The 27,083-nt window shown below is 49.3% G+C and overlaps 1 protein-coding gene across 1 annotated transcript; it reads right to left on the bottom strand.

The window, feature by feature from the left end:
- Positions 1-4,376: 4,376 nt before the first annotated feature.
- Positions 4,377-26,555, bottom strand: F2 (coagulation factor II, thrombin). Its single transcript, XM_003920047.4, has 14 exons — positions 26,436-26,555; positions 25,895-26,058; positions 25,205-25,229; positions 24,912-24,962; positions 22,722-22,827; positions 22,492-22,625; positions 19,751-20,065; positions 19,299-19,427; positions 19,080-19,206; positions 17,728-17,895; positions 17,052-17,225; positions 16,179-16,357; positions 4,767-4,837; positions 4,377-4,618 (listed from the first exon to the last, which is right to left on the bottom strand). The coding sequence occupies exons 1-14, from the start codon at positions 26,512-26,514 to the stop codon at positions 4,475-4,477; spliced, it is 1,866 nt and encodes a 621-aa protein (XP_003920096.1). The 5' UTR covers positions 26,515-26,555; the 3' UTR covers positions 4,377-4,474.
- Positions 26,556-27,083: the final 528 nt, after the last annotated feature.

The following is a 27,083-nucleotide window of genomic DNA, read 5'->3' as shown; positions in this document are numbered from 1 at the left end:
TGGGTATTCAGCCAGTTAGAGAAAGGTTAATTACTGCTTGCAGAGCTTCCCTTCTTCTTGGCTCACAGACTTGGAGCTGTCTTCTATTCCTTTGGAATGGAAGGAACTCACCTTTCCTGCTCTCCACATGCAGCTCCTAGGGAGCAGAAAAATCTCATCCTTGTTTTTGAGATTTTGGTCATGACTTCCCTTCCATTATCACCAGAGGTTTCAAGGAGCTCTTGGACCTCCTACCACTTTGCTGACCAGAGGCACACAAGATTGTGCCCAGAGGTTGGCTGGGCTTCAGTGGTTCTCACACTTGTGAGAACTAGACTTGGGTTCATTTGACTAATGGAGTTTGGGAAAGCTTAGTGGTTTCCTGCCTGGTTGTCTGAGCCTCTTTTGCTCCAGGCTAACAGTTGCTTCACATTCAGAGTAAGGAGCAGAAAGTGAGCTGAGTATTCACCTCTGGAATAAAATCCATGGGACCTCCCTTCACAGTCAGAAAAACTCTTAGGCATGAAAAGGTACTGGATTCAGGAGGAGATTTTGGGCAGTTACAAAGTTCAAAAGAACTTTTCTGTTGTAGCTCACCGTCTACTCAATTGATGTCCAAGAAATGAAAGACTGATGGAAGATTAATCTTGTATAGGTTCCAGTCATCGTTTTTAGGTGGCCCCTGAGCCTCTTGAAATTAAATTTCTCTCCTTTATAATGGAAACATGGGACTTGGTATTTGTTCACTGAAGAGATGGAGGCATTTGCTGCAATAGCGGAAAGACATTTAGAAAGAATGGCTACACAGGCTGGGCCTGGTTCCTCACGCCCATAACGTTAGCATTTTGGGAGGCTGAGCTGGGTGGATCACTTGAGCCCAGGAGTTTAAGACAAGCTTGGGCAACATGGCTCTACCAAAAAAAATACAAAAATTAGCTGGGCATAGTGGCTCAAGCCTGTAGTCCCAGCTACATGGGAGGCTGAGTTGGGAGGATCACCTGAGCCCAGGAGGTCAAGGCTGCAGTGAGCCATGATCACTCCACTACACTCCAGCCTGGACAACAGAGTGAGACCCTGTCTCAGAAGAAGGAAAAAGAGTGCTGTACTCCGGTCTGGAATTAGCACAGCTGATTTCAAAAACCCAAGTTCCTAGAGCTTACAACACTGACCACTATGTTGGAAGGAAACAGACTTAGGAGAACGTGTATCCTTGTTTAAAAAGCAGGTCCTGCGTGTTACAAGTAATTCTAAATCCCTTCCCCCTGGATTGAGTTGAAGCTCTGAGCTGCCAAGATCCTGCAAGCTCACTGCAGGTCAACTAGAACCAAAGAATGAGGGCAAGGAACTCTTCTGTTTTCTGATGTGTTGAAAAATGAGAAAAAAAAAAAATGTTAAGCAGAAGGGCTGAAGATCCCTCTTAGGTTCCTTCCTGCTGAAAACCACGTTAGAAGAAGATCCGAGGCCAGGTACTGTAACCACAGGGATTCCCTGCTCCACTCCACTATCCTGTGCCTGAGGCCAACATTGATCTTTATTCTTCCCCTGAGCTCATGGATGGGACTTCTCAAGGGAAAGCCATGCTGTGTCCTATACCTGTGACCTCTGCCAACAGTAACCATGAAGAATCTGCTATGAAAGGGTATTTTTGAAGTTCTGTGATTCTTTTTTTGAGAGGGAGTCTTGCTCTGTCACTCAGGCTAGATGGCGTGCAGTGGCATGTTCTCTGCTCACTACAACCTCTGCCTCCTGAGTTCAAGCAATTCTCCTGCCTCAGCCTCCCAAGAAGCTGGGATTACAGGTACCCACCACCAGACTTGGCTAATTTTTGTATTTTTAGTAGAGACGGGGTTTTACCAGGTTGGCCAGCTGGTCTCCAACTTCTGACCTCAGATGATCCATCAGCCTCAGCCTCTCATCGTGCTGGGATTACAGGCATGACCCACTGCAGCCTGTGACTCTTACAACTTAAAATTTGAGGTCCCATTTCTTTTTTTTCTTTTTTTTTTTTTTTTTTTTGAGACGGAGTTTCACTCTTGTTACCCAGGCTGGAGTGCAATGGCTCGATCTCGGCTCACCGCAACCTCTGCCTCCTGGGTTCAGGCAATTCTCCTGCCTCAGCCTCCTGAGTAGCTGGGATTACAGGCACGCGCCACCATGCCCAGCTAATTTTTTGTATTTTGAGTAGAGACGGGGTTTCACCATGTTGACCAGGATGGTCTCGATCTCTCGACCTCGTGATCCACCCGCCTCGGCCTCCCAAAGTGCTGGGATTACAGGCTTGAGCCACCGCGCCCGGCCGAGGTCCCATTTCTTGGAAAAATAAATTGTTCCAGCTGGTAACTGCTGTGTGAGGAAACATTCCAGGAAGCAACTTCCCCACTGATGGGCTATTTGCAGGGTCCAAGGGCGGGAGGAGGTAAACGGCAGAGGAGCAGACAGGCCCGATGCCTGGTCCAGTTCCCAGGCAATAGTGAGGATATGAGTGGTGATTCACAGAGAGCTTACCTGGGCACTAGGCATTATGCTAAGGTCATTATGTAAGTTCTCTCATTTAATCCTCATAACCATAAGAGGTAAGTAAAGTCATTACATACACCTTTTAATATACAGGTGGCCCTCCAGATCAGTGGGTTTGCATCTGCAGGTTCAACCAACTGCAGATTGAAACTATTTGTGGGGAAAGAAAACAATAAAAATAACAATACAATTAAAAATAATGCAAATTTTAAAATACAATGTAACAGCTACATATATGTTCTATTAGGTTTAAGTAATCTAGAGATGATTTGAAGGATGGAGGTCCGGGCGAAGTGGCTCAACACTTGTAATCCCAGCACTTTGGGAGGCTGAGGCAAGTGGATAACCTGAGGTTAAGAGTTCAAGACCAGCCTTACCAACATGGTGAAACCCTGTCTCTACTAAAGATACAAAAATTAGTCAGGCGTGGTGGTGCTTGCCTGTAATTCCAGCTACTCAGGAGGCTGTGGCAGGAGAATCACTTGAATCTGGGAGGTGACCAAGTAGCCAAGATTACAGGTGACTGCCATCATGCCCAGCTGATTTTTATATTTTTAGTAGAAATGGGGTTTCACCATGTTGGCCAGGCTGGTCTCAAACTCCTGACTTCAAGTGATCTGCCCACCTCAGCCCCTCAAAGTGTTAGGATTACAGGCGTGAGCCACCGCACCCAGCCAAAGGAAGGCATTTAAAAACTGAGCACATGCCAGGCATGGTGGCTCATGCCTGTAATCCCAGCACTTTGGAAGGCCAAGGCAGGCTGATCATGAGGTCAGGAGGAAGAAAAAGTACTGAGCATATACCTGTTTGTTGTTGTTGTTGTTGTTGTTGTTGTTGTTGTTGTTGTTGTTGTTGAGACGGAGTCTCGCTCTATCACCAGGCTGGAGTACAGTGGTGCGATCTCAGCTTACTCCAGCCTCCGCCTCCCGGGTTCAAGCGATTCTCTTGCCTCAGCCTCCTGAGTAGATGGGACCACAGGTGTGTACCACCATGCCCAGCTAATTTTCATATTTTTAGTAGAGATGGGGTTTCACTGTGTTGGCCAGGATGGTCTTGATCTGACCTTGTGATCCACCCGACTCAGCCTCCCAAAGTGCTAGGATTACAGGCGTAAGCCACCACACCTGCCCAGATCTGATTTTTATAAACAGGATCTCACTGTTACCCAGGCTGCAGTGCAGGTACAGTGACATGATCATGGCTCACTGCAGCCTCAACCTCCCGGGCTCAAGTGATCCTCCTAAGTAAACAACTACAGTCACATGCCACCATGCCCAACTAATTTTATTTTTTGGGTCTCACCACATTGCCCAGACTGATCTCACATTCCTAGCCTCAAGCAATCCTCCCACCTTAGCCTCCCAAGTTGCTGAGATTACAAGTGAGCGAACATGCCCTACCTGATCTGACATCATTTTAATGATAGGAAGAAAGATGTCGAGACAACTAAAAGCACAGGACTCAATGTTTTCTATATTTGAATTCCTACTTTGACCTTTCTTAGCTGTGTGACCATGGACCAGGTACTTCTCCAAATCCAGTTTGCTCACCTACCTCTTGTGAGGATTAAAGCCTAGAGTGTGGAACATCTTAAATGCTTGTAAATTCAACCTGCCATCTGTCCTCTCACCTGGCCCTTTCTTCTCACCTGGTTTGAAGATGGCGGATTCTTTTGGGACAGGGTCTCGCTGTGTCACCCAGGCTGGAGTGCAGTAGCTCACTGCAGCCTCAACCTCCTGGGCTCAAGGGATTCTTCCACCTCAGCCTCCCAAATGCTGGGACTACAGGTGTGCACCAGGTGCTGGATTCCAAGGTCTTCTTTATCCAGCGGTATTACTGGCTCTTCCTGAGCCCATAAATAGCACCGGGAGCATTGAGGCTCGTTGAGAGTCACTTTTATTGGGAACCATAATTTTAGAAACACAAAAATAATTCTTTCACTGGATTGCTTCCAAGAGCCCAGAATATGAGCAGCCCCCTATTCTTCAAACTGATCAATGACCTTCTTTATCCACTTCTTCAGACGGAACACATGTGTGTAGAAGCCATATTTCCCATCCCGGTCGCAGCCTTCACCCCATGAGACGATGCCCATTTGATACCAGCGGTTGTTATAGGGGTTCTGAAGAAGAAAGATGGGGTTTCTGATAGAGTCAAGTTCAAGGTCACATCAGTATTCCCCTGCCAGGCAACTGTTTATCTAGAGACTCGAGTTTCTCCCCACCCCCAGAAGATGTGTTCACCAGGCCCTGGCCTTGCGAGAAGCTCACCTTCATGACAAAGGGTCCCCCGCTGTCGCCTTCACAGGCATCCCCTCGTTTCTCTTCACCAGGCTTGAAACCTTGAGAGAGAACAGCCGTGCTCAGGAGCGTAGCTCAGTCCGGCCACACCCCCTCACAAGACATAGCTGGTGAGAGTCCATTTCCCCCTTCCAGTCACTCTTGTTCTCTTCCTCACCCTACACATCCAATCCTAGCAAATCTTGTGAGCTCTACCGTCAATGTGGACCCCAAATCCAACCCCTTCTCACCACTTCTAGCTCTGGCTCCTGAACCACTAGTTTCCTTAATTCTTTGCCCACCTAAAATCTCTTCTTGCAGAATCATGCTCTTAAAAAGTTGGGCCAGACTGGGCGTGGTGATTCCTGCCCAAGGCAGGTGGATCACTTGAGCTCTGGAATTCAAGACCAGCCTAGGCAATGTGGCAAAACCCCGTCTCTACAGAAAATACAAAAAATTAGCTGGGCATGGTTGCTCATGCCTGTAGTCCTAGCTACTCAGGAGGCTGAGACAGGAGGATCACTTGCGCCTGGGAGGTTAAGGCTGCAGTGAGCCGTGATCATGCCACCACACTCCAGCCTGGATGACAGAGTAAGACCCTGTCTCAAAAAATAATAGAAATTAAAAGACAAAGGAAAAAAAGTTTAAAAGCTAATCTGCTGAGGATAATAATGGTAGTTGCCTTTGTTCAAATCTCCCCCCATAACCTCTACAAACAATTCAGAACAGCACCAACAACAATAAAACCTACACAAAAGACCACACCTTCGCTGGATGCAGTGGCTCACACCTTTAATCCCAGCAGTTTGGGAGGCCGAGGCAGGTGAATCACCTAAGGTCAGAAATTTGAGACCAGCTTGGCCAATGTGGTGAAACCCCATCTCTACTAAAAATACAAAATTAGCCAGGTGTGGTGCTGTGTGCCTGTAGTATCAGCTACTCAGGAGTCTGAGGCAGAATTGCTTGCACCTGGGAGGCAGAGGTTGCAGTGGGCCAAGATTGTACCACTGCACTCCAGCCTGGGTGACAGAGCAAGACACCAACTCAAAAAAAAAAAAAAAAAAAAAAAAAAAACCACACACCTTTAATGTCACTAGAATTCAGCAAAACAACTAAACCTTTAATTAGTATATTTAGTTGTATATCTAATACCTAAACATGTAGGGATAAGGATGGAAAAATATTACCTACCAGATAAAAGAAACGGGGGCGATCAAATTAGGAATCTTATAAATAACTACAAATTTACAAAAGGAACAAACGAAAACTAAAATAGATCCATACAAAGACACTATAGAAAAACAAAATATGAATAAAAAGACCTCAGCTAATAAAATTCTTCCTCAAAACACGACCATGGCCCGGGCGCAGTGGCTCACGTCTGTTGTCCCAGCACTTTGGGGGCCCAAGGCAGGTGGATTGCTTGAGCACAGGAGTTCAAGACCAGCCTGGACAGCATAGTTAGACCCCACTCTACAAAAAATAAAAATTGGGGCAGGTGTGGTGGTGCATGCCTATGGTCCCAGGCACCCGGGAGGCTAAGGTGAGAGGATCACTTCAGCATGGGAGGTCAATGCTGTAATAAACTATGAACATGCAACTACACTCCAGCCTGAGTGACAGAGCAAGACCCCATCTTAAAAAAGCCACAACCATGAAAAAAGAAAACTAACTGAAATAAATATCCTCAGCCAAACTTGTAATCTAGAAAAACAACTTCAATCAGAAAATCAAAAGTTAAAAAATAAATGGACAATCAGAAGAAATAAAAGGCGGAAAGTGGTTGAAGTGGAACTCAGGCTAAACAAAGATGAAATCTGAAGGCCAGGCGCAGTGACTCACGCCTGTAATCTCAGCACTTTGGCGAGGCTGAGGTAGGTGGATCACTTGAGGTCAGGAGATCGAGACCAGCCCGGCCAACATGGAGAAACTTCATCTCCACTAAAAATGTAAAAATTAGCCAGGCTTGGTGGTGGGCACCTGTAATCCCAGCTACTGGGGAGGCTGAGGCAGGAGAATCACTTGAACCTGGGAGATAGAGGCTGCAGTGAGCTGAGATCACACCACTGCACCCCAGCCTGGGCAACAGAGCCAGTCTCTGTCTCAAAAAAAAAAAGAAAGAAAAGAAAGGAACTAAAAAGGCATTTCAAAAAGGTTCTAGGTATGATGCCTTACAAAAGTATATATCAAAAAAAAAAAGAAAAAGGCTGGGTGCGGTGGCTCAAGCCTGTAATCCCAGCACTTTGGGAGGCCGAGGCGGGTGGATCACGAGGTCAAGAGATCGAGACCATCCTGGTCCACATGGTGAAACCCCGTCTCTACTAAAGATACAAAAAAATTAGCTGGGCATGGTGGCGCGTGCCTGTAATCCCAGCTACTCAGGAGGCTGAGGCAGGAGAATTGCTTGAACCCAGGAGGCGGAGGTTGCGGTGAGCTGAGATCGCGCCATTGCACTCCAGCCTGGGTAACAAGAGCGAAACTCCGTCTCAAAAAAAAAAACAAACTAACTAAAAAAAAACAAAAAAAAAGAAAAAGAAAAAGGGGGCCGGGCGCGGTGGCTCACGCCTGTAATCCCAGCACTTTGGGAGGCCGAGGCAGATGGATCACGAGGTCAAGAAATCGAGACCATCCTGGTCAACATGGTGAAACCCTGTCTCTACTAAAAATACAAAAAAAAATTAGCTGGGCATGGTGGCGCGTGCCTGTAATCCCAGCTACTCAGGAGGCTGATGCAGGAGAATTGCTTGAACCCAGGAGGCGGAGGTTGCGGTGAGCCGAGATCGCACCATCGCACTCCAGTCTGGGTAACGAGCGAAAACTCCGTCTCAAAAAAAAAAAAAAAAAAAAGAAAAAGAAAAAGAAAAAAAGGCATGGGCCGGGCACAGTGGCTCACACCTGTAATCCCAGCACTTTAGGAGGCCAAAGAGGGTGGATCACAAGGTCAGGAGGTTTGAGACCAGCATGACCAACATGGTGAAACCCCATCTCTACTAATATAAAAATTAGCCAGGCGTGGTGGTGCGTACCTGTAATCCCAGCTACTCAGGAGGCCAAGGCAGGAGAATTGCTTGAACCCGAGAGATGGGTTGCCGTGAGCCAAGATCTCGCCTTTGCACTCCAGCCTGGGGGACAGAGCAAGACTGTCTCAAAAAAATAGGATTGCTTGAGCCCAGGAGTTCAAAGCTGCAGTGAGCTATGACTCTGCCACCCCACTCCAGCCTGGGCACCAGAGCAAGACAGACCCTATCTCAAAAATAAATAAATAAATAAAGCAAGCTAGTAATAGAAAAGTAAACCAGACAAAAACATAAGAAAAAAAAATTTTTTTTGAGACAAAGTCTCACTTTGTTGCCAGGCTGGGGTGCAGTGGTGCAATCTTGGCTCACTGCAACCTCCGCCTCCGGGGTTCAAGCGATTCCTCTGCCTCAGCCTCCCGAGTAGCTGGAACTACAGGCTCACGCCACCAAGCCTGGCTAATTTTTTTTTTTTTTTAAATTTTAGTAGAGACAGTGTTTCACCATGTTGGCCAGGATGGTCTCGATCTCCTGACCTCATGATCCACCCACCTCAGCCTCCCAAAGTGCTGGGATTACAGGCATGAACCACTGTGCCTGGCCAAGAAAACTTTTTAAGAGATAAAAGCAGAAATTGATAAGCAACAGAATAGAAAAATAACAGGCCTAATGATTTCATAAATCAAATCCCTAGGTATTTGTTTTTAGAAAACTGGCAAGCAATTAGCTAATTTACTCAAGAAAAATAAGATATTACAAATACATAAAATAAGATACCAAGGGGGCCAGGTATGGTGGCTCACACCTGTAATCCCAGCACTTTGGGAGGCCAAGGCAGGTGGATCACCTGAGGTCAGGAGTTCAAGACCATCCTGGCTAATATGGTGAAACCACATCTCTACTAAAAATGGAAAATTAGCCAGGTGTGGTGGTGGGTGCCTGTAATCCCAGCTATTTGAGAGGCTGAGGCAGGAGAATTACTTGAACCTGGGAGGCAGAGGTTGCAGTGAGCCAAGATCACCCCATTGCACTCCAGCCTGGGCAACAAGAGCACAACTCTGTCTCAAAGAAAAAAACCCAAGGGAAAAAATTATGAGAGAATACATTGCAGCCGTCAAGAGAGGGACAATAATAGACTTGAACAAATGGGAAGACATTTCTTTTCCTTGGATAAAATGACTCAACATCAAAAATATGTCTGTTCTCCCAGTTAATTTATAAAAGTATCATAATCCCAATAAAAATGCCACCAAGATTTTTTATAGAGCTAGACATGTTGAAACTAAAGTTCATATGGAAAAACAAACAGGCAAGAATTGCCAGGAAAACACTGGAAAAGAAAAACTAAAAGAGAACAAGGCCGGGCGCGGTGGCTCAAGTCTGTAATCCCAGCACTTTGGGAGGCCGAGGCGGGCGGATCACGAGGTCGAGAGATCGAGACCAACCTGGTGAACATGGTGAAACCCCGTCTCTACTAAAAATACAAAAAATTAGCTGGGCATGGTGGCGCGTGCCTGTAATCCCAGCTACTCAGGAGGCTGAGGCGGGAGAATTGCCTGAACCCAGGAGGCGGAGGTTGCGGTGAGCCGAGATCGCGCCATTGCACTCCAGCCTGGGTAACAAGAGCGAAACTCCGTCTCAAAAAAAAAAAAAAAAAAAAAAAAAAAACAATGTGGCGCTGTGCACAGACAACAGACCAGGAAAGCTGAGTAGGAAGTCCAGAAACATACTCATCCTCATGCCTACTCTATCCACAGAAATCCAGAGTGTGAGGCTGGGCACTGTGGCTCATTCTGATAATCCCAACACTTTGGGAGGCCAAGGCAGGAGGATCACTTGAGCCCAGGAGTTCGAGACCAGCCTGGGTAACATAGCAAAACCCTCTTTCTACAAATCAAACAAAATCAAAATTAGCTGGGTGCAAGAAAAAATAAAAATAAAAAATAAAACCTAGGTCAGGCATGGTGGCTCACGTCTGTAAACCCAGCAGCTTGGGAGGCCAACGCGGGAGAACTGTTTGAGCCCAGCCAGGAGTTCAAGATCAGCCTGGGCAGCATAGTGAGACTTGTCCCTATTTCAAATAAATAAATAAAAATAAAATACAAACTAGAATGCGATAAAGGTAAAATCTCAAATCATTAGTGCAAAGACAGATTTTTTTATATATAGGAACAGGTTCTCGCTGTCACCCAGGCTGGAGTGCAACGGCTCAGTCATACCTCACTGCAGTCTTGAACTCCTAGCAAGCGATCCTCCTAACTCAGCCTCTCAAGTAGCTGAGACTAGAAGGCACATGCCACTATGCCCAGCTAATTTTTAAAATATTTTCTTGTAGAGACACGGTCTTGTTATGCTGTCCAGGCTGGTTTTGAATTCCTAGCCTCAAGCAATCCTGCCTCAGCCTTCCAAAGTGCTGGGATTACAGGTGTGAGCCAACATACTTGGTCAAGAATTTTTAATAAATGGTGTAGGAACAGCTGATTAGCCATTTGGAAAACGACAAATTAGATTATACCTCACATCAGACACAAAAATAAACTCCATATGAGTCAGGAATCTAAGTGCAGAAAAATTAAATCAGGTACTAGAAGAAAACATGAGTGAATTCCTCAATGACTTAGGTATCAGGAAAGGTTTTACTGTTGTTTTTTTGTTGGTGGTGTTTGTTTTTTTTTTTTTTTTTTTTTTTTTTTGAGACGGAGTTTCACTCTTGTTACCTAGGCTGGAGTGCAATGGCGCGATCTTGGCTCCCTGCAACCTCTGCCTCCTGGGTTCAGGCAATTCTCCTGCCTCAGCCTCCTGAGTAGCTGGGATTACAGGCACGCGCCACCATGCCCAGCTAATTTTTTGTATTTTTTAGTAGAGATGGGGTTTCACCATGTGGACCAGGATGGTCTCGATCTCTTGACCTCGTGATCCACCCACCTCGGCCTCCCAAAGTGCTGGGATTACAGGCTTGAGCCACCGCGCCTGGCCTGTTGGTGGTTTTTGAGACGAAGTCTTGCTCTGTCGCCCAGGCTGGAGTGCAGCGGCACAATCTCGGCTAACTGCAACCTCCAGCTCCTGGGTTCAATCAATTCTCCAGCCTCAGCCTTCCAAGTAGCTGGGACTACAGGTATGAGCCACCACGCCCAGCTAATTTTTGTATTTTTAGTAGAGATGAGGTTTCTCCATGTTGGTCAGGCTGGTCTTGAACTCCTGACCTCAGGTGATCGCCTGCCTTGGCCTCCCAGAGTGCTGAGATTACAGGTGTGAGCCACTGTGCCCAGCCAGGAAAGGTTTATCTAACTCTGATTCAAAATCCAGATTCAATAAAATAAAGGATTGATAATTTGACTACCTAGTAATTTTTTAAATTGCATGGCCAAAAAAATTATACATAAGGTTAAAAAAACTGACAAACTAGGAGAAAACATTTGCAATGTATACCACAAATAAAGGCCTAATGTAAATATGAAGAACTCACAAAAATTGATAAGGGACCAAAAAATGGACAAAAAACCATGAAGAGAAAATCCACCAAAAAAAATTATATAATACAGCCAGGCACGGTGGCTCACGCCTGTAATCCCAGCACTTTGGGAGGCCAAGGTGGGCGGATCACAAGACCAGCCTGGCCAACATGGTGAAACCACCCTGTCTCAAAAAAAAGAAAAAAATATATAGATATATATAGATATATAATACAAATACCAGCTAGGCATGGTGGCACACACCTGTGGTCCCAGCTACTTGGAAGGCTGAGGCAGGAGAATCACTTGAGCCTGGGAAGTGGAGGCTGCAGTGAGCCAAGATCATGCCACTGCACTCCAGGCTGGGCGACAGAGTGAAACTGCATTAAAAAAAAAATTATGTAAAAAGGGTCCTTAATCATACGAAAAGATGTTCAACCTCATTTTCAATTTGAAAAATGTCAATTAAAACAATTTCAAGATACTATTTCTCACCTCTCAAATTGGTAAAAATTTTAAAGTGTGACATTCTTTTAGCAAGGTTGTGGGGAGATGGGTGTTCTCATACACTGCTGGAAATGCAAACTGGTACAACCCTTATGAAAAGAAATATGAAAATCTCTTTAAAAATGACACGTTTGCCTTTTGACTTAGCAACCTCACTTCTAAAAATTTACCAGGAGAGCCCAGGCATGGTGGCTCATACCTGTAATCCTAGCAATTTGGGAGGCTGAGTTGGGTGGATCACTTGAGCTCAGAGTTCAAGACCAGTCTGGGTAACATAGTGAGACCCAGGCTCTACAAAAAATCAAAAATTAGCTGAGCATGGTGTTGTGTGCATGTAGCCCCAGCTACTCGGGAAGCTGAAGTGGGAGGTTGGCTTGAGCCCAGGAGGTAGAGGTTGCAGTGGGCTGAGCATAGAGGGTTTTTTTTTATGGGTTTGAGACGGAGTTTTGCTCTTGTTACCCAGGCTGGAGTGCAATGGTGCGATCTCGGCTCACCGCAACTTCCGCCTCCTGGGTTCAGGCGATTCTCCTGCCTCAGCCTCCTGAGTAGCTGGGATTACAGGCATGTGTCACCATGCCCAGCTAATTTTTTGTATTTTGAGTAGAGACGGGGTTTCACCAAGTTGACCAGGATGGTCTCGATCTGTCGACCTCGTGATCCACCCACCTCGGCCTCCCAAAGTGCTGGGATTACAGGCTTGAGCCACCGCGCCCAGCCTCCACTTTTTTTTTTTTTTGACAGTCTTGCTCTGTCTCCAGGCTGGAGCACAATCTCAGCTCACTACAACCTCTGCCTCCTGGGTTCAAGCAATTCTCCTGCCTCAGCTTCCCGAGTAGCTGGGACTACAGGCACGTGCCACCACACCTGGCTAATTTTTTTGTACTTTTAGTAGAGGCGGGGTTTCACTGTATTAGTCAGGATGGTCTCTGTCTCCTGACCTTGTGATCCACCTGCCTCGGCCTCCCAAAGTGCTGGGATTACAGGTGCGAGCCACCACGCCAGCCAGGATTGTTTTTAATAGTGCTATGGATGGAGGATTCTGAAACTGTGTATTCTAGTATTGCTCAACTAAGTAAATGCATTACAGATAATGGAGTCAGGTTTCTTACTGTCAACAGAGAGAATTACAAATAAGAGGAAAAGCTAAAATGAATCTGGTGATGTTAGATTGGAACTGGAGGTTTCAGTAGAAACTTGTGGTTTTTTATATAGATGATAGAGATGTTGTTGTATGCATCATATAATTCTTTTCTGGTTCTGTCCACTGAGAGAGCCTAGAAGTAATGACATCCCAACTAGCAATGTGCACACGCCAGCACCCAGATCGCGGTTGTAAATTCCGCTAGCAGGGTTCCCTGGAGAAATGGCTGGTTCCAACACTACAGTCAGGAAGGCAGGATTAACCCAAAACATCTTGCTGTGCCAAACAGTAAGAAAGCAGTCAAAGAGTGACAGGACATCTCCCCAAGTCACAGAAGCCAGCTTGAAGGGAGTCCCACCGGCCAAACTTGGGATCATTTGAGCATCAAAAGAAGTAACAACAGTAAGGAAGTATGGCCAGGCACGGTGGCTCACCCCTGTAATCCCAAACTTTGGGAAGCCAAGGCAGATCAATCACCTGAGGTCAGGAGCTCCAGACCAACCTGGCCAACATGGTGAAACCCCATCTCTACTAAAAATACAAAAAATTAGCCAGGCATGGCGGCAGGTGCTGATGATCCCAGCTACTTGGGAGGCTGAGGCAGGAGAATTGCTTGAACCCGGGAGGCAGAGATTGCAGTGAGCAGAGATCAAGCCACTGTACTCCATCCAGCCTGGGCAACAAGAGCAAAACTATCTCAAAAAAAAAAAAAAGGAAACCCTTAGAATAAAGTAAGGATCCTTAAGTCTACACTGATAGAATGAAAGGAAAACAATAAAATAACTAACAAATGTAGAAGGAATGACAGAATTTGAAAAACAGTATTTGGTAGTCACCCTAGTTGGGAGAAGGTTTTGATGACAAACAATACAACATATCAAAGTAGGCCAGGCGCAGTGGCTCATGTCTGTAATCCTAGCATTTCGGGAGGCCAAGGCAGGTGGATCACCTGAGGTCAGGAGTGAGACCAGCCTGGACAACATGATGAATCCCCTTCTCTACTAAAAACACAAAAATTTGCCAGGTGTGGTAGCATGTGTCTGTAATCCCAGCTACTCAGGAGACTGAAGCAGGAGAATTGCTTGAACCCAGGGAGTGTAGGTCACAATGAGTTGAGACTGTGCCACTGCACTCCAGCCTGGGCAATAGCGTGAGACTCTGTCTCAAAAAAAAAAAAGAAAAAAAAAATCAAATAAAAGTATCTCATCACCAAATATTTATTAATTACAAAGGGAAAAGCAGAAGTTACAGCAAGAAACTTGGCAGATATTACCTTCCTCAAGAGGTCAAAGTTAGACTCACTGCATATGAGACAATTGTCCTCATGTACCAGTTAACTGAGAACACACTGAGAAGGACATGGTACCACTGAGCCTGAACCTGACCATGAGGAAACCTTGGCCAGCCCAGACCCAGGGCCAGTGTACAAAATAACCAGACTGTGCTCATCTGACATGTCAAGGTCATGGAACACAAAGATCCTTCATTGAATCCTGGGTGAGAAAAATGCTTTTTTTCCCCCTATAAAAGACATTAGCAAGACTAACAAAAATCTGAATAAGATCTATAGATTAGACAATAGACCTTAATTTCCTGGTTTGGGCTGGGCGCCATGGCTCACACCTGTAATCCCAGCACTTTGGGAGGCCAAGGAGGGTGGATCACCTGAGGTTAGGAGTTCAAGACCAACCTGGCCAACATGTTGAACCATGTCTCTACTACAAATACAAAAATTAGCAGGATGTGGTGGTGTATCCCTATGATCCCAGCTACTCGGGAGGCTGAGGCAAGAGAATCACTTGAACCCAGGAGGAGGAGGTTGCAGTGAGTGGAGATCGTGCCACTGCACTCAAGCCTGGGTGACAGAGTGAGACTGTCAAAAAAAAAAAAAAAAAAAAAAAAAATTTCCTGGTTTTAATATTTGTACCGTGGTTATATAAGAGAACATCCTTGGGTTTAATTTTTTGGAAATACTCAAGTATTTATGGGTAAAAAGGAACCATATGCATGATTTGCTCTCAAACTATGCATATATATATATAAAAACTCCCACACATACACAGAATGGGGGACAATCTGGATGACAGTACACAGGAAATCTTTGTATTATTTTTGCAACTTCTCCGTGAGTCTGAAATTACACTCCATTTTTTTAATCTTTTATTTTTAAAGTCAGTCGGATCAGTTCTTAACCTGCCACAAACCCCTCCGTAACTTCCCATCTCACTCAATAAAGTCCTTCCAGCCCCTAAAGGAAGTGCCAGTCCTCTGTCTGCTCCCCTCTCTCCCTGCACCCACTGCTGCCCCTCCTCAGCACCCCCAGGCCTCCCCACTAAGCCCCAAACAAGGCAAGTGTGCTCCCAGCTCAGGGCCTTTGTGCCTGCCATGACCCTCAGCCTGTGGGGCTCCTCCCCGCTACACATGCCTGCTCGCTCCTTCCTTCCCCTCTTCCAGTCCCTGCCCAGACATCACCTTCTCATGGAGGCCTTCTCCAACCTTCTCTGGCCACCGGATTGATTGATTGGTTGGTTGATTGATGGAGTCTCACTCTGTTGCCCAAACTGAAGTGCAGCGATGCCAGATCTCAGCTCACTGCCACCTCCGCCTCCCAGCCTCAAGCAATTCTCCTGCCTTAGCCTCCTGAGTAGCTGGGACTACAGGCTTGTGCCACCAGGCCCAGCTAATTTTTGTATTTTTAGTAGAGACAAGTTGCCCAGGCTGGTCTCGAACTCTTGACTTCAAGTGATCTGCCCACCTCATCTGGCCACCCTGTTTAGAAGCTCACCTCATCGCCCCTACTCTCTCCCTGTGCTTCATTTTTCTTCACAGCACTGGGCAGGGATTGCTGCTTCAGATCTGTTTATGGACATACCCTCCTCCTAGGAAGGAAGCTGAGGGCACAGGCATTGTTGGTCTGGATCCCTGTCATATACCCTAGGGATGCTGCCTGGAACGTGATACATGCTACGTAAATATTTGCTGAGTGACTAGATGAATGAATGGCATTTCCCCACCCGCAGTCTCTTGCTGCTATCTGAGCTCACATATAGTTAACATTTCACTAATGACTGATAGTATACCAAATATCTTAATCTACGCTGCCTCATTTAACCCTCCCATAACCTTATGGGATACAGACTTTTACCTCCATTTTACAGAGGAAGAACCCGAGCCACCAAGAGGTTAGGCAACTGGCCCAAAGTCACATGGCTTCAACGGAGGCACAACTCAGTCCTCCCAACCCAGGCCCCACCTATCCCTGGGCGCGCCCCGCCCCGCACAGACTTACCAGCACAGAACATGTTGTCCGTGATGCGGATCCGGGTGGAGGCTTTGCACACCGGCCGCTCCACGATGGGCAGATTCACCACCTGCAGGACACTAGGCAGCACCTTATTGTTGGCTGTCCACGTCTCCATCAGGTTGCCCCAGCCAGTCACCCGCCCCTTGTATCCAGCCTGGAGCAAGCTTTGGGGAAGGCAAAGAGCCTGGTGAGAGCCAACCCCCACAGATGCTGCCCAGCCCCAACGCCATTCCTAAGAGACCAGCATCTAAAACACCAGTGCTGGCTGGGCACAGAGGCTCACACCTGTCATCCTAGCACGGTGGGAGGCCAAGGCGGGCAGATCACTTGAGGTCAGGGATTCGAGACCAGCCTGGCTGACACAGTGAAACGCACAGTCTCTATTAAAAATACAAAAATTTGCAGGGCATGGTGGCCCACGCCTATAATCCCAGCTGAGGCAAGAGAATCCCTTGAAGCTGGGAGGTGGGCTTGCAGTGAGCCGAGATTGCACCACTGCACTCCAGCCTGGGAGACAAGAGTGAAACTCCATCAATCAATAAACAAACATTTTAAAATGAAACGCTAGCCGGGGGCAGTGGCGTTGTCTGTAATCCCAGCTACTCTGGAGGCTGAGGCAGAAGAATTGCTTGAACCCAAGAGGCGGAGGTTGCAGTGAGCCGAGATTGCACCAGTGCACTCCAGCCTGGGTGATAGAGCAAAACTCCGTCTCGAAAAACTAACTAAATAAATAATAAAACGCCAGTGCTGGAAAAACTTTTGGGTTCACTCTAGGAAACTGAGGCTTGGAAAAGGGGTAAGGACTCCTGCAAGGCTACTAGGCTCTGCCCCCCAGCTAATAAGCATCTGGTGGCCCACCTGGCTGCCGTCTCTCTGTCGGGCAGGCACACGGGGTGAATGTAGTCACTGAAGGTGATGGGCTTCTTTAGCCTCAGCAGGGCGATGTCCCGGTCCAGGTTCTCCCGCCAGTTGTACCTGGGGTGGATGTAGATCTTTTCCAGCATGGATATCTTTTCTATGTTGCGCTCATACCTGCAGAGACCCCAAGAGAGAAATGAGGAAGCTGTAGGTTCACCTAGCGAGGGGCAGGAAACTGCCTGCCCTTGGGGTCTGGGAAACAGGGTGTCCTGCAGGCCATCAGGGAGGGGATAGGGCTGGCTCCTGCCATGGCAGCCGCCTGGCCCTTTCTTCCTGGGCCTAAAGCCATGCAGGGCTTTGGAGTCAGTCAACCAGGTGGACACAGGGATAGGGGCACAGGTTGCACGCCCCAGTCCAGATAGACTCTATTTTCAGACTCCCACGTGGGCCATATCCTGGTGTTGGAGGGACCAGGAGGCAGACAGGGATGTCTGCCTCCAGCTCCAAGGCTCAGTCAGGACATGGCCAAACGGACTTTCCAGCAGAAACTGCCAGGATATCATGTTGTGGGGGGTATACAGAACATCCCGTGTGGCCTGGATCCACCAGGTCCTCTCATGGTTGCTCTGGAGGACTCAGACCCCTGCCAGACACCCACAGGCCACCAGTTCTGTACCTGGTGCGGGCGTGCTTGCCAATGCGCACCAGAAGGTCATTCTCAGTGAAGTTCTTGTCCCAGGGCGGGTACAGGAGGCAGTGGGCAGCAGTGAGGACCCAGCGGTCACTGATGAGGCTGGCTCCACACAGCAACTCCTGGGGAGCCTTCCGGAAAAGCATCACCTGCCTAGGAGGGGGAGCAGGAAGTATTAAGAGCTGAGGGGGAGGAGGCTGCCTCCACACCAGCCCTAGGACTAACGAGTCCCAGGTCTAAGAACCAGCTGGGCAGAACTGCTTCCAGGGGCCCAGATCCCAGCTTGGGCTGGCTGCCCTTTGGGCCTGGAGCCTCCGTGTGATGCTGAGGGGCTGCCTCACACTTTAACTTTTTCGAGACAGGGTCTCACTCTGTTACCCAGGCTGGAGTGCAATGGTACAGTCACAGCTTAATGAAGCCTCAACCTCCTGGGCTCAAGCAATCCTCCCACCTCAGCCTCCTTAGTAGCTGAGACTATAGGCACATGCTACTATACCTGGCTAACTTTTGTATTTTAGTAGAGATGGGGTTTTGCCATGTTGCCCAGGCTGGCCTTGAATTCCTGCTCTCAAATAATCTTCCCATCTTGGCCTCCCAAAGTGCTGGGATTACAGGGGTAAGCCACCACACCTGAACTGCTTCCTGCTTTTTGCACCCCCTCCCCAGGTCCTTCCATTCCACAATTCACATAGCGTAGCACAACTCTGGAATCAGAAGGACTGAATTCAAATCCATTAGCAGTGTACAGATCACACCCGGCCCATTGGTCCTTTACTTCTAAGCAGATGGTGAAGCCGAGACACAGCTTTGTGAGTCTCAGCTCTGTGAGTCTCAGCTTCACCATCTGCTTAGAAGTAAAGGACCAATGGGCCAGGTGTGGCGGCTCACGCTTGTAATCCCAGCACTTTGGGAGGCTGGGGCAGGTGGATCACTTGAGGTCAGGAGTTCAAGAACAGCCTGGCCAACATGGTGAAACCCCATCTCTACTAAAAATACAAAAATTAGCTGGGCGTGATGGCGTGTGCCTGTAGTCCCAGTTACACAGGAGGCTGAGGCAGGAGAGTCACTTGAACCCAAGAGGCGGAGGTTGCAGTAAGCCAAGATTGTGCCACTGCACTCCAGCCTGGGTGACAGGGTAAGAGTCCATCTCAAAAAAAAAAAAAAAAAAAGTAAACAACCCATTTCATGTGGCTGCTGTGTGGAGTTGGTGGGATCTAGATGCTGAGCTGTTGTCATCTGTAAAGCCTGGACCTACTGGCAGGGCCTGAGGATGAGGAGCCTGCAGCAGGCCCACCCCCAGGAGTGAATGGCAGGCAGCCCAGGGCTCCAGGACCCACCAAGGTGAGATGCCGATCTCTGCATCCCAGCCCTCCACAATGCGTCCGTCGATGTAGGATTCCAAGAGCTCTTTTTCAGTTTTGTCCTCCAGAAACTTCTTCTCAAACAGAGGTCGCAGCCCACAGTCTGCAGAGCCAGCCAAAGGGTGAGGGGCGAGTCCCGGCTACCAGCCCCACAGACCCAAAGCCCCATGTCCCCTCCGATGCCCACTACCTCACCTGTCTCCCCTGAGCCGAAGGTCCTCGGATTGAAGAAAGCCTGGTACTCAACGGTGGAGGTGCGCCCTTTGATGGCGCCCTCTGGGTCCTCACCCAGCCCATCTCCTGGCTCCTCATCCACGGCGTCCTCTGTTGAGACCCAGCCACCAACTGAGACTGGGCTGGACGATTCCTCACCCATCCCCTAGATCACCCCAATTCCCCTATGGGCCATGAAGCCCATTTGGCGCAGAGGTTAAGCGTTCAGGCACACTTGGGTGACTAGGCAATAACCTCCTGGGGCCTTAGTGTACTTATCTATGAAATGGGTACGGGACCTTACCCCCACCTGGTTACCGTAAGGCTGTAACGAGCGCACTCAACGAGGTAAGTGTTCGATAAGCAGAAGTAACTGTTGTTATTCCCACCACGATATGTCCCTGCGTCTCAGGCCCTCTACCCAGGCAGCTTACCACAATAGTTGAGGTCGCAGTACTCAAAGTCGCCAGGCCTCCCAGCCACATAACACCACGCGCCCTCCTCATCCCCGTCTGGGTTGCGGCAGAAGTTCTCCACCAGCTGCACGTCTGAGCTGAAGTCCTGGTTCTTGCTCAGGGCCTTGGCTTGTGGGCTGGCCCAGGCCAGGCAGGGGAGCCCACTTGTGGTCACTGCCAGGTGCCCCTGGTACTGCCGCCCCCGCTCGGGGACACACTGCTCCGATGGAGGTGACAGATTCCCCCTGGAGCCTCTGGAGCGTGGAGTCGCCACTACAGTGACTCGATCCTCACCTGGTGGGTGAGGAAGGAGGAGGCAGCATGTGTGAGACCACACACGGACTGGAACAGACAGGGATGTGAACCCCGATCTTGCTGCTTTCTGCCTGTGTGGCCTCAGGTTACTTAACCTCTCTGGGCTTCTGTTTGTCTGCCTTTAAAGGCGTTATTAATGCCACTCTTGCAGGCTTGTTAAGAGAATTAAAATATACAGCATTAAGTGTCTGGCACAGAATAAACCAGAGATAGTAACCAGGTTTGGCCTCCTGGGCTACCTGTGGTCACCTGGTAGTGACTGCCTGAAGACTGCTGCAGGCACCTGGGAAAACTCTTATGCTGATGGCAGACACAGAAAACAAGAGACAGAAAAGCAGAAAAGCGTCATCTGTCCTGAAGGCCTAGGCCCAGAACAGGCAGTCAGCCCCACTCACGTTCCACTGGCCTCTCGGGCTATCTGTAGTCAGCTGATAGTGGCTGCCTGGAGCAGCTGGAGGAGTTTGTATTTTTATAGGGCACAGCAGGCAGCTTGCTGGGATCACTAAGATGTTCACCTGGATAGTAGGTCAATTTCTGCAAGCCTGAATCTTATTTATCATCAGTGTGTGTATGTGTATATAGGAGTTGGGTTATAAATGGTAGCCTTTTTCATTAGGATGAACTTGCTATAAGTCCAATCCCAGGAGCCAGGCGGATTACACTTGTAATCCCAGCACTTTGGAGGCCGAGATGGGCGGATCACCTGAGGTCAGGAGTTTGAGATTAGCCTGACCAACATGGAGAAACCTTGTCTCTACTAAATATACAAAAAATTAGTTGGGCATGGTGGTGCGTGCCTATAGTCCCAGCTACACGGGAGGCTGAGGCAGGAGAATCGCTTGAACCCAAGAGGCGGAAGTTGCAGTGAGCCAAGATCGTGCCATTGCACTCCAGCCTGGGCTACAGAGTGAGAGTCTGTTTCAAAAAGAAAAAAAAAAAAAAAACAACCCCAGGAACAAGCAATGGGCCCAACAAGGATGCTTAGAGAACAAAGAACACCAACGCACGTTTGTGGACTGGTAACCAGCACTAATTCTTTACCCCTGCCTGCATTCCGCATCCACTGCTGGGATTTTACAGGCAGAGGTATAGTTCACTTCTGGACTCTGGCCTTGAACATAGACTTCTGGTCAATGGAACGTGGGCGGGGCTGACTGTACTTGTTCGGAGCCTAGGTCTTCAGGGCAGATGACCTTTTCTGTTTGTTGTTTTCTGTGTCTGTCATCAGCATAAGAAGAGTCTTCCCAGTTATCTGCTGCCTTTTTGCCTCAGCCCCAGCACAAACGCAGGTGGAGCAGATCTAGGCCCAACCCTCAATGAGGAGCCAGGCTCAGCAGGAACCATTGTTTGACTCAGAGCCACCCAGCCATGGCCAGCCTTCATCAATTGACCCTACAGATGCATCGGCAAGTGCGGCTGAGATCAGCATCACGCCCGCCAACTCTCAGGGCACGAGGCTTGCTCTGCGATATTCAGAACAGAGCGTGTGAACTGAAATGGCTAGGGAGGGCTTCTCAGAGGGAGGAGTGCCTTGATCAGAAAGGAGGCATGTTTAGAATGAGCCACAGCCTGGACCATCAGGAAGTCAAGAGTGGGGAGGGGCAGAAGGAGGCTGGCAGATCCCCCTACTCAGATCCCCTGATTCCCTGACTTCACTGAGCAATAGACATAGATATGATTTGAAAGACTGATGCCAGCTCTGAAGGTAGCTGGCATCTTTTTTTTTTTTTTTTGAGGCGGAGTTTTGCTCTCGTTACCCAGGCTGGAGTGCAATGGCGCGATCTCGGCTCACCGCAACCTCCGCCTCCTGGGTTCAGGCAATTCTCCTGCCTCAGCCTCCTGAGTAGCTGGGATTACAGGCACGCACCACCATGCCCAGCTAATTTTTTGTATTTTTAGTAGAGACGGGGTTTCACCATGTTGACCAGGATGGTCTCGATCGCTCGACCTCGTGATCCACCCACCTCGGCCTCCCAAAGTGCTGGGATTACAGGCGTGAGCCACTGCGATTGGCCTTTTTTTTTTTTTTTTTTTTTAAGGAGTTTCATTCTTGTTGCTCAGACTGGAGTGCAGTGGCATGATCTCAGCTCACTGCAACCTCTGTCTTCCAGGTTCAAGCGATTCTCCTGCCTCAGCCTCCCGAGTAGCTGGGATTACAGGTCCCCACCACCACACCTGGCTAGTTTTGTATTTTTAGTAGAGATGGGGTTTTGTCATGTTGGCCAGGCTGGTCTCAAACTCCTGACCTCAGGTGATCCGCCCACCTCAGCCTCCCAAAGTGTTAGGATTACAGGCATGAGCCACTGTGCCCAGGTAGCCAGGCATCTTGATTGCCATCCCAGGCTGCCAGGCCCCAGGAAGCCCCAGGGCCTTGGCTGTGGGTCGCCTCATTGCCCCCAGCTCACCACAGACAGGGATGCTGCATTCCTCCCTCCGCACGGTGGGGTCTGTAGTGTAGCACCAAGGTCCCGTGGTGCTGCTGTCAGGGTTGCGGCAGAAATTCTCCTGCAGGTCGGTCTCAGCATTGGTGGTATTGATTCTGGAACAGGAAATTGCCCAACAGGAGGCTATGCCCCACGGGGTGTCCTTGCTCCCTGTTCTCAGCCCTTGGTGGGAAGGCCAGCTCATCACTCACTCAGGCTTATGTGGGTAGCGACTCCTCCATAGCTGGCACTCAATGCCTGATGCGGTGATGTTGACATGCCCTCGGTAGTTTGTACCAAGACCCTCCGCACAGTTACCTGTGGAGACCCAATCCTAGTCAGCCTTGGAGCCTGGGGACTTATTTCCTCTCTCCCAGCAAAGTTGTGTCTATTCCCTGCCTCCAACCTCGCAGTGGTCCACAATCCTTAACCTGCATTCACCCAGCTCCTCTTCCTCTCTACCCTGCAGTTCTCCCATCCACTCAACAGTGACTTCCAAATATTCGCTGAGTGCCCACCATGTGACAGGCACTGTTGGGTGCTCAGCACACATCGATAAATAGGACAGTCACAGCCTTGCCCTCATGGAGCTTCCACTCAGTGGCTTCTCTTGGCCAGTGGGATGAAAAAGTGACCAAGATCCTTTTCATCTGGCCCTGGTCCACCTGTCCCTGCTAGCTCAGCTCCTGGTGCCTCTGGGTCTTTCCACGGGCTGTTTCTTCTGCCTGGAATGCCCTCTTGTTTGTTCATCTGGGCATCCCACCAGGCCAGACAGAACTCTGCCTCTCCTGGGAAGCCATCTCTCATTCTTCTGGCAAACCAGACACTCATTTTCCTGTGTTTTCTCGGTGCCTTGAACAGAACTTTTCTTGCAATCACTTTATTTATTTATATATTTATTTATTTGTTGTTGTTGTTTTAGAGATGGAGTCTTGCTCTGTCACTCAGGCTGGAGCTCAGTGGCAGTCTTGGCTTACTGCAACCTCTGCCTCCTGGGTTCAAGCAATTCTCTCACCTCAGCCTCCTAAGTAGCTGGGATTACAGGCGCGTCACCACCCCTGGCTAATTTTTTGTATTTTAATAGAGATGGGGTTTCATTGTGTCACCCAGGCTGGTCTCAAGCTAGCTGACCTCATGATCCACCCATATCGGCCTCCCAAAGTGCTGAGATTACAGGCGTGAGCCATCGCATGCAGCCTGTGTTTTCATTTTTATTTATTTTTTTTAGAGATGGAGTCCTGCTCTGTTGCTCAGGCTGGAGTGCAGTGGTGTGATCTCGGCTCACTGCAACCTCTGCCTCCCGGGTTCAAATGATTTTCCCCTCTCAGCCTTTCCAGTAGCTGGGATTACAGGTGTGTGCTACCACACCCCCACTAATTTTTGTATTTTTAGTAGAGGTGGGCATGTTGGCCAGGCTGGTCTCAAACTCCTGGTCTTAAGTGATCCACCCACCTTGGCCTCCCAAAGTGCTTGGATTAGAGGCTTGAGCCACCATGCCCGGCCGCAATCACTTGAATATTTTATATTTTTTGTTCTCTTTTGAGACTGAATTCCTTGAAGGCAGAAACTGTATCTGATTCTCTTAAAATCCCCAGCACCTGATACAGTGCCTGGCACGTAGCGGGAACTTTGTAAAATGTCTGTTGAGTACGTAATTTGACAAATGCAAGTATGGCAGCTGGGTGCGGTGGCTCACACCTGTAATCCTACCACTTTCAGAGGTCGAGATGGGAGAATCACCTGAGCCCAGGAGTTCAAGACTGGCCTGGGCAACACAGGGAGACTCTGTCTCTGAAAAATAAATAAATAATAAAGAGTTCCAAGTCACGGAGCCTGCTGTGCTAAAGGTGCATTCAGAATGCGGTACAGGAGGGAGGGTGCTCCCTGGAGTCTCAGCAGATGTGATGACATTTGAAGCAGTCCTTGACAGATAGGAAAGTGTTCAGTAGGTGGTGATGGTTTCTCCAGAGGAAACTGACAACATATGCAAGGAAACCAGGCGCTAGAAACACCATGGTGCGCTCAGGGAAGTCCCTGGTGTCAGAGCAGCTGGGGGCTTGGGTTCCTGTTTGGTGCAATGACACCTAAAGCTAGAAGGGGATGTGACATCATCAGAGCTCTGACTAGGCAGGTGCAGAGACTCTGATCAGGCAAAAGAGAATGAAGCCTTAAACGTGAATTCATTAATCCATTCATTCATTTGTTCCTCCATGAGTCATCTTCCTGCACGCCAGACACAGAGCCAGGTACAAAGACACATGTGGAACCCAGGAATGAGAGTGATGTCAGATGCTGGAGATGGCCTCGGCCTCCGCCGGCCGCATTCCAAGCCCACCCCTGAGCTCCTCTGCTCCCGGGCTCCCCTCCATGTCCTGCCCCTCAACCCCGTGTCAAGTGCTCACCTTCCAGACATGCAACGAGCTTCTCTCGAGGCGTCCTCACCAATTCACAAGCTGGAAAAGACCCAGGTGTTTACCTTTGGGACTAGGGTATGGCTGGGATGGGCTGGATTCGAGGGTGGATGAGATGACGTGGAGAAACAGAGAGATGGATGGACAGAAGGGAGGGAGGAAGGAAGGAGTGGGGAAGGGGAGATGGGTGGATGGCTGCATGCAGCGGAAGATTCTCTGGGTAGAATTGTCTCACTGGGGTCCCCAGGCCTCCCCTCCTGGGGCAGATCCCTCCCAGTGCTCACCTTTGTACTTGGTCCAGAACACATCCTGAAAAACAAGGGCTGGGAGTGAGGCTACAGCGGCTCCTGTTTGTTTTAGTAAATGTTACATCTCCTCCTCATACTTTCCTTTACCCTAGTCACGCAGTGGGTAGGCTCTGGGAGGTTTGTGGCAGAGCTACCTACTTTTGTTTCCAAAGGAAGAAGAATATTTGAGGATAGGGGAATTCCTCCAGCACACACACCGAAACTGAACAGGGCTGGGGGAGAGGGGAAGAGAGGGGACCACAGGACCCTGGCAGAGCCCTATAGGCAGGGAAGGCGACACCGGCTCCAGGAGCACTGAGTCTTGAGTCTGGGGCTCGTGGTGGCCTCCCCAGAGTCCCACCCCTCAAGGGTGGCACAGGAGGCTGCCGCTGAGGAGGCCATGTGCACCCGGGCCAGGGTAGATGGATGTCTGAAGACTGAGGAGGCCTCCCTCATGCCACGGGGCTGCACAGGACCCCGGAACCTTGACACAGTCCAGCCACAGTGACCCCCAAGAAAAGCTGAGGCTGCTCCTCTTGCCAACCCCAGGAAGAGGGGCTTAGAGTTGAAATGAGGCCGTGAGCAGCAAAGGGGCTGTGGCGTTCCTTGCTCACCAGCCTCTCTGTGGAAGTATCTAGAGCTGGGCCAGCTCTGAGGCCCCGGGCTGTCTGAGCAGCCCAGGCTCACCGTGTCCGTGGGTGACTCCAGAGCCTCGAAGGCCTCCTCGTAGCTGCACGTTTCCTCGATGCACTCCCGCTCCAGGTTGCCCTGGCGCATCTCCTCCAGGAAGCCGCTGTTGGCTCGCCGGGCCCGCGGGAGCAGCGACAGCGCTTGCTGACGGGCCAGGAACACTGCAGTGGGGGCGGGTGTCATGGAACAGTGGCCTCAGGAGCTGGCTGTCTTGGCCATTGTAGAGGCAAGAAGCCTGCCCTGCCCTGCTGGCTTCTGAGAGGGGCTGTCTGGGCCGGTGGAAGTATCTGGAAGGCTGCTAACTGTGGCCCCCTGTGCCCCTCCTACACTGCCCCTTGCCCCCAACCTGCTCCCCATATTGGAAGAGAGAAGCAGCCATTCTCTGTCAGGCCCTGAGCTCCAGACTTCTTCCCTCAGGTGGCCGCCTGGGACTGAGACCTACCTTGGGACCAGCGTGCTCTGTCCAGCCAGGAGACCCCAGCCCATGGGCCCACACCCCAATCCTCCAGCCTGTCCCAGCCTGCAAGCACCCCCTTACCATGCTGGCTGTGCACAAGGCTACACAGGGCAGCCAGGGCCAGGCAGCCAGGCAGCTGCAGGCCTCGGACGTGCGCCATAGTGCGGCAGCTCCTGGGTCACTGAGCGATTGTCCATCCTGACCCCTCTGGGTTAATGTTGAACTAACATGAAGAAATCAGTGGAGAGGGTGAGGTCAGAGGGTCAGGGCCATGGGGACAAGTGGGTAGATAGTCCTCCTGTCTAACCCCGCCATCCGAGAGGACAGATCCTCCTGGGACCAGGGATGGATGGTCAGGAGAGTCACAAAAAAAAGTCACTGTCACCATGATCTCCCACCCTCCCTGTCTGAGACTCAAGCTGACTCTGACCAGTGGAGCTTCAAGACTTTCCTGGATCTCCTTCCAATCGTAACATACAGTGTTGCTACTTTTAATCTCTGTGTGCCTCAGTTTCCTCATCTGTACAATGGAATAATACCTTTTTTTTTTTTTTTTTTTTTTTTTTGAGACAGAATTTCTCTCTTGTTGCCCAGGCTGGAGTGCAGTGGCATAATCTTAGCTCACCACAACCTTCACCTCCCAGGTTCAAGTGATTCTCCTAACTCAGCCTCCCAAGTAGCTGGGATTGTAGGCATGTGCCACAACACCTGGCTAATTTTGTATTTTTA

Source organism: Saimiri boliviensis, chromosome 6, assembly GCF_048565385.1.
Source record: "Saimiri boliviensis isolate mSaiBol1 chromosome 6, mSaiBol1.pri, whole genome shotgun sequence".
Classification (NCBI taxonomy): domain Eukaryota; kingdom Metazoa; phylum Chordata; class Mammalia; order Primates; family Cebidae; genus Saimiri; species Saimiri boliviensis.
The sequence above is the reverse complement of the archived record's forward strand: the minus strand, read 5'-3'. Positions and strand labels throughout refer to the sequence as shown.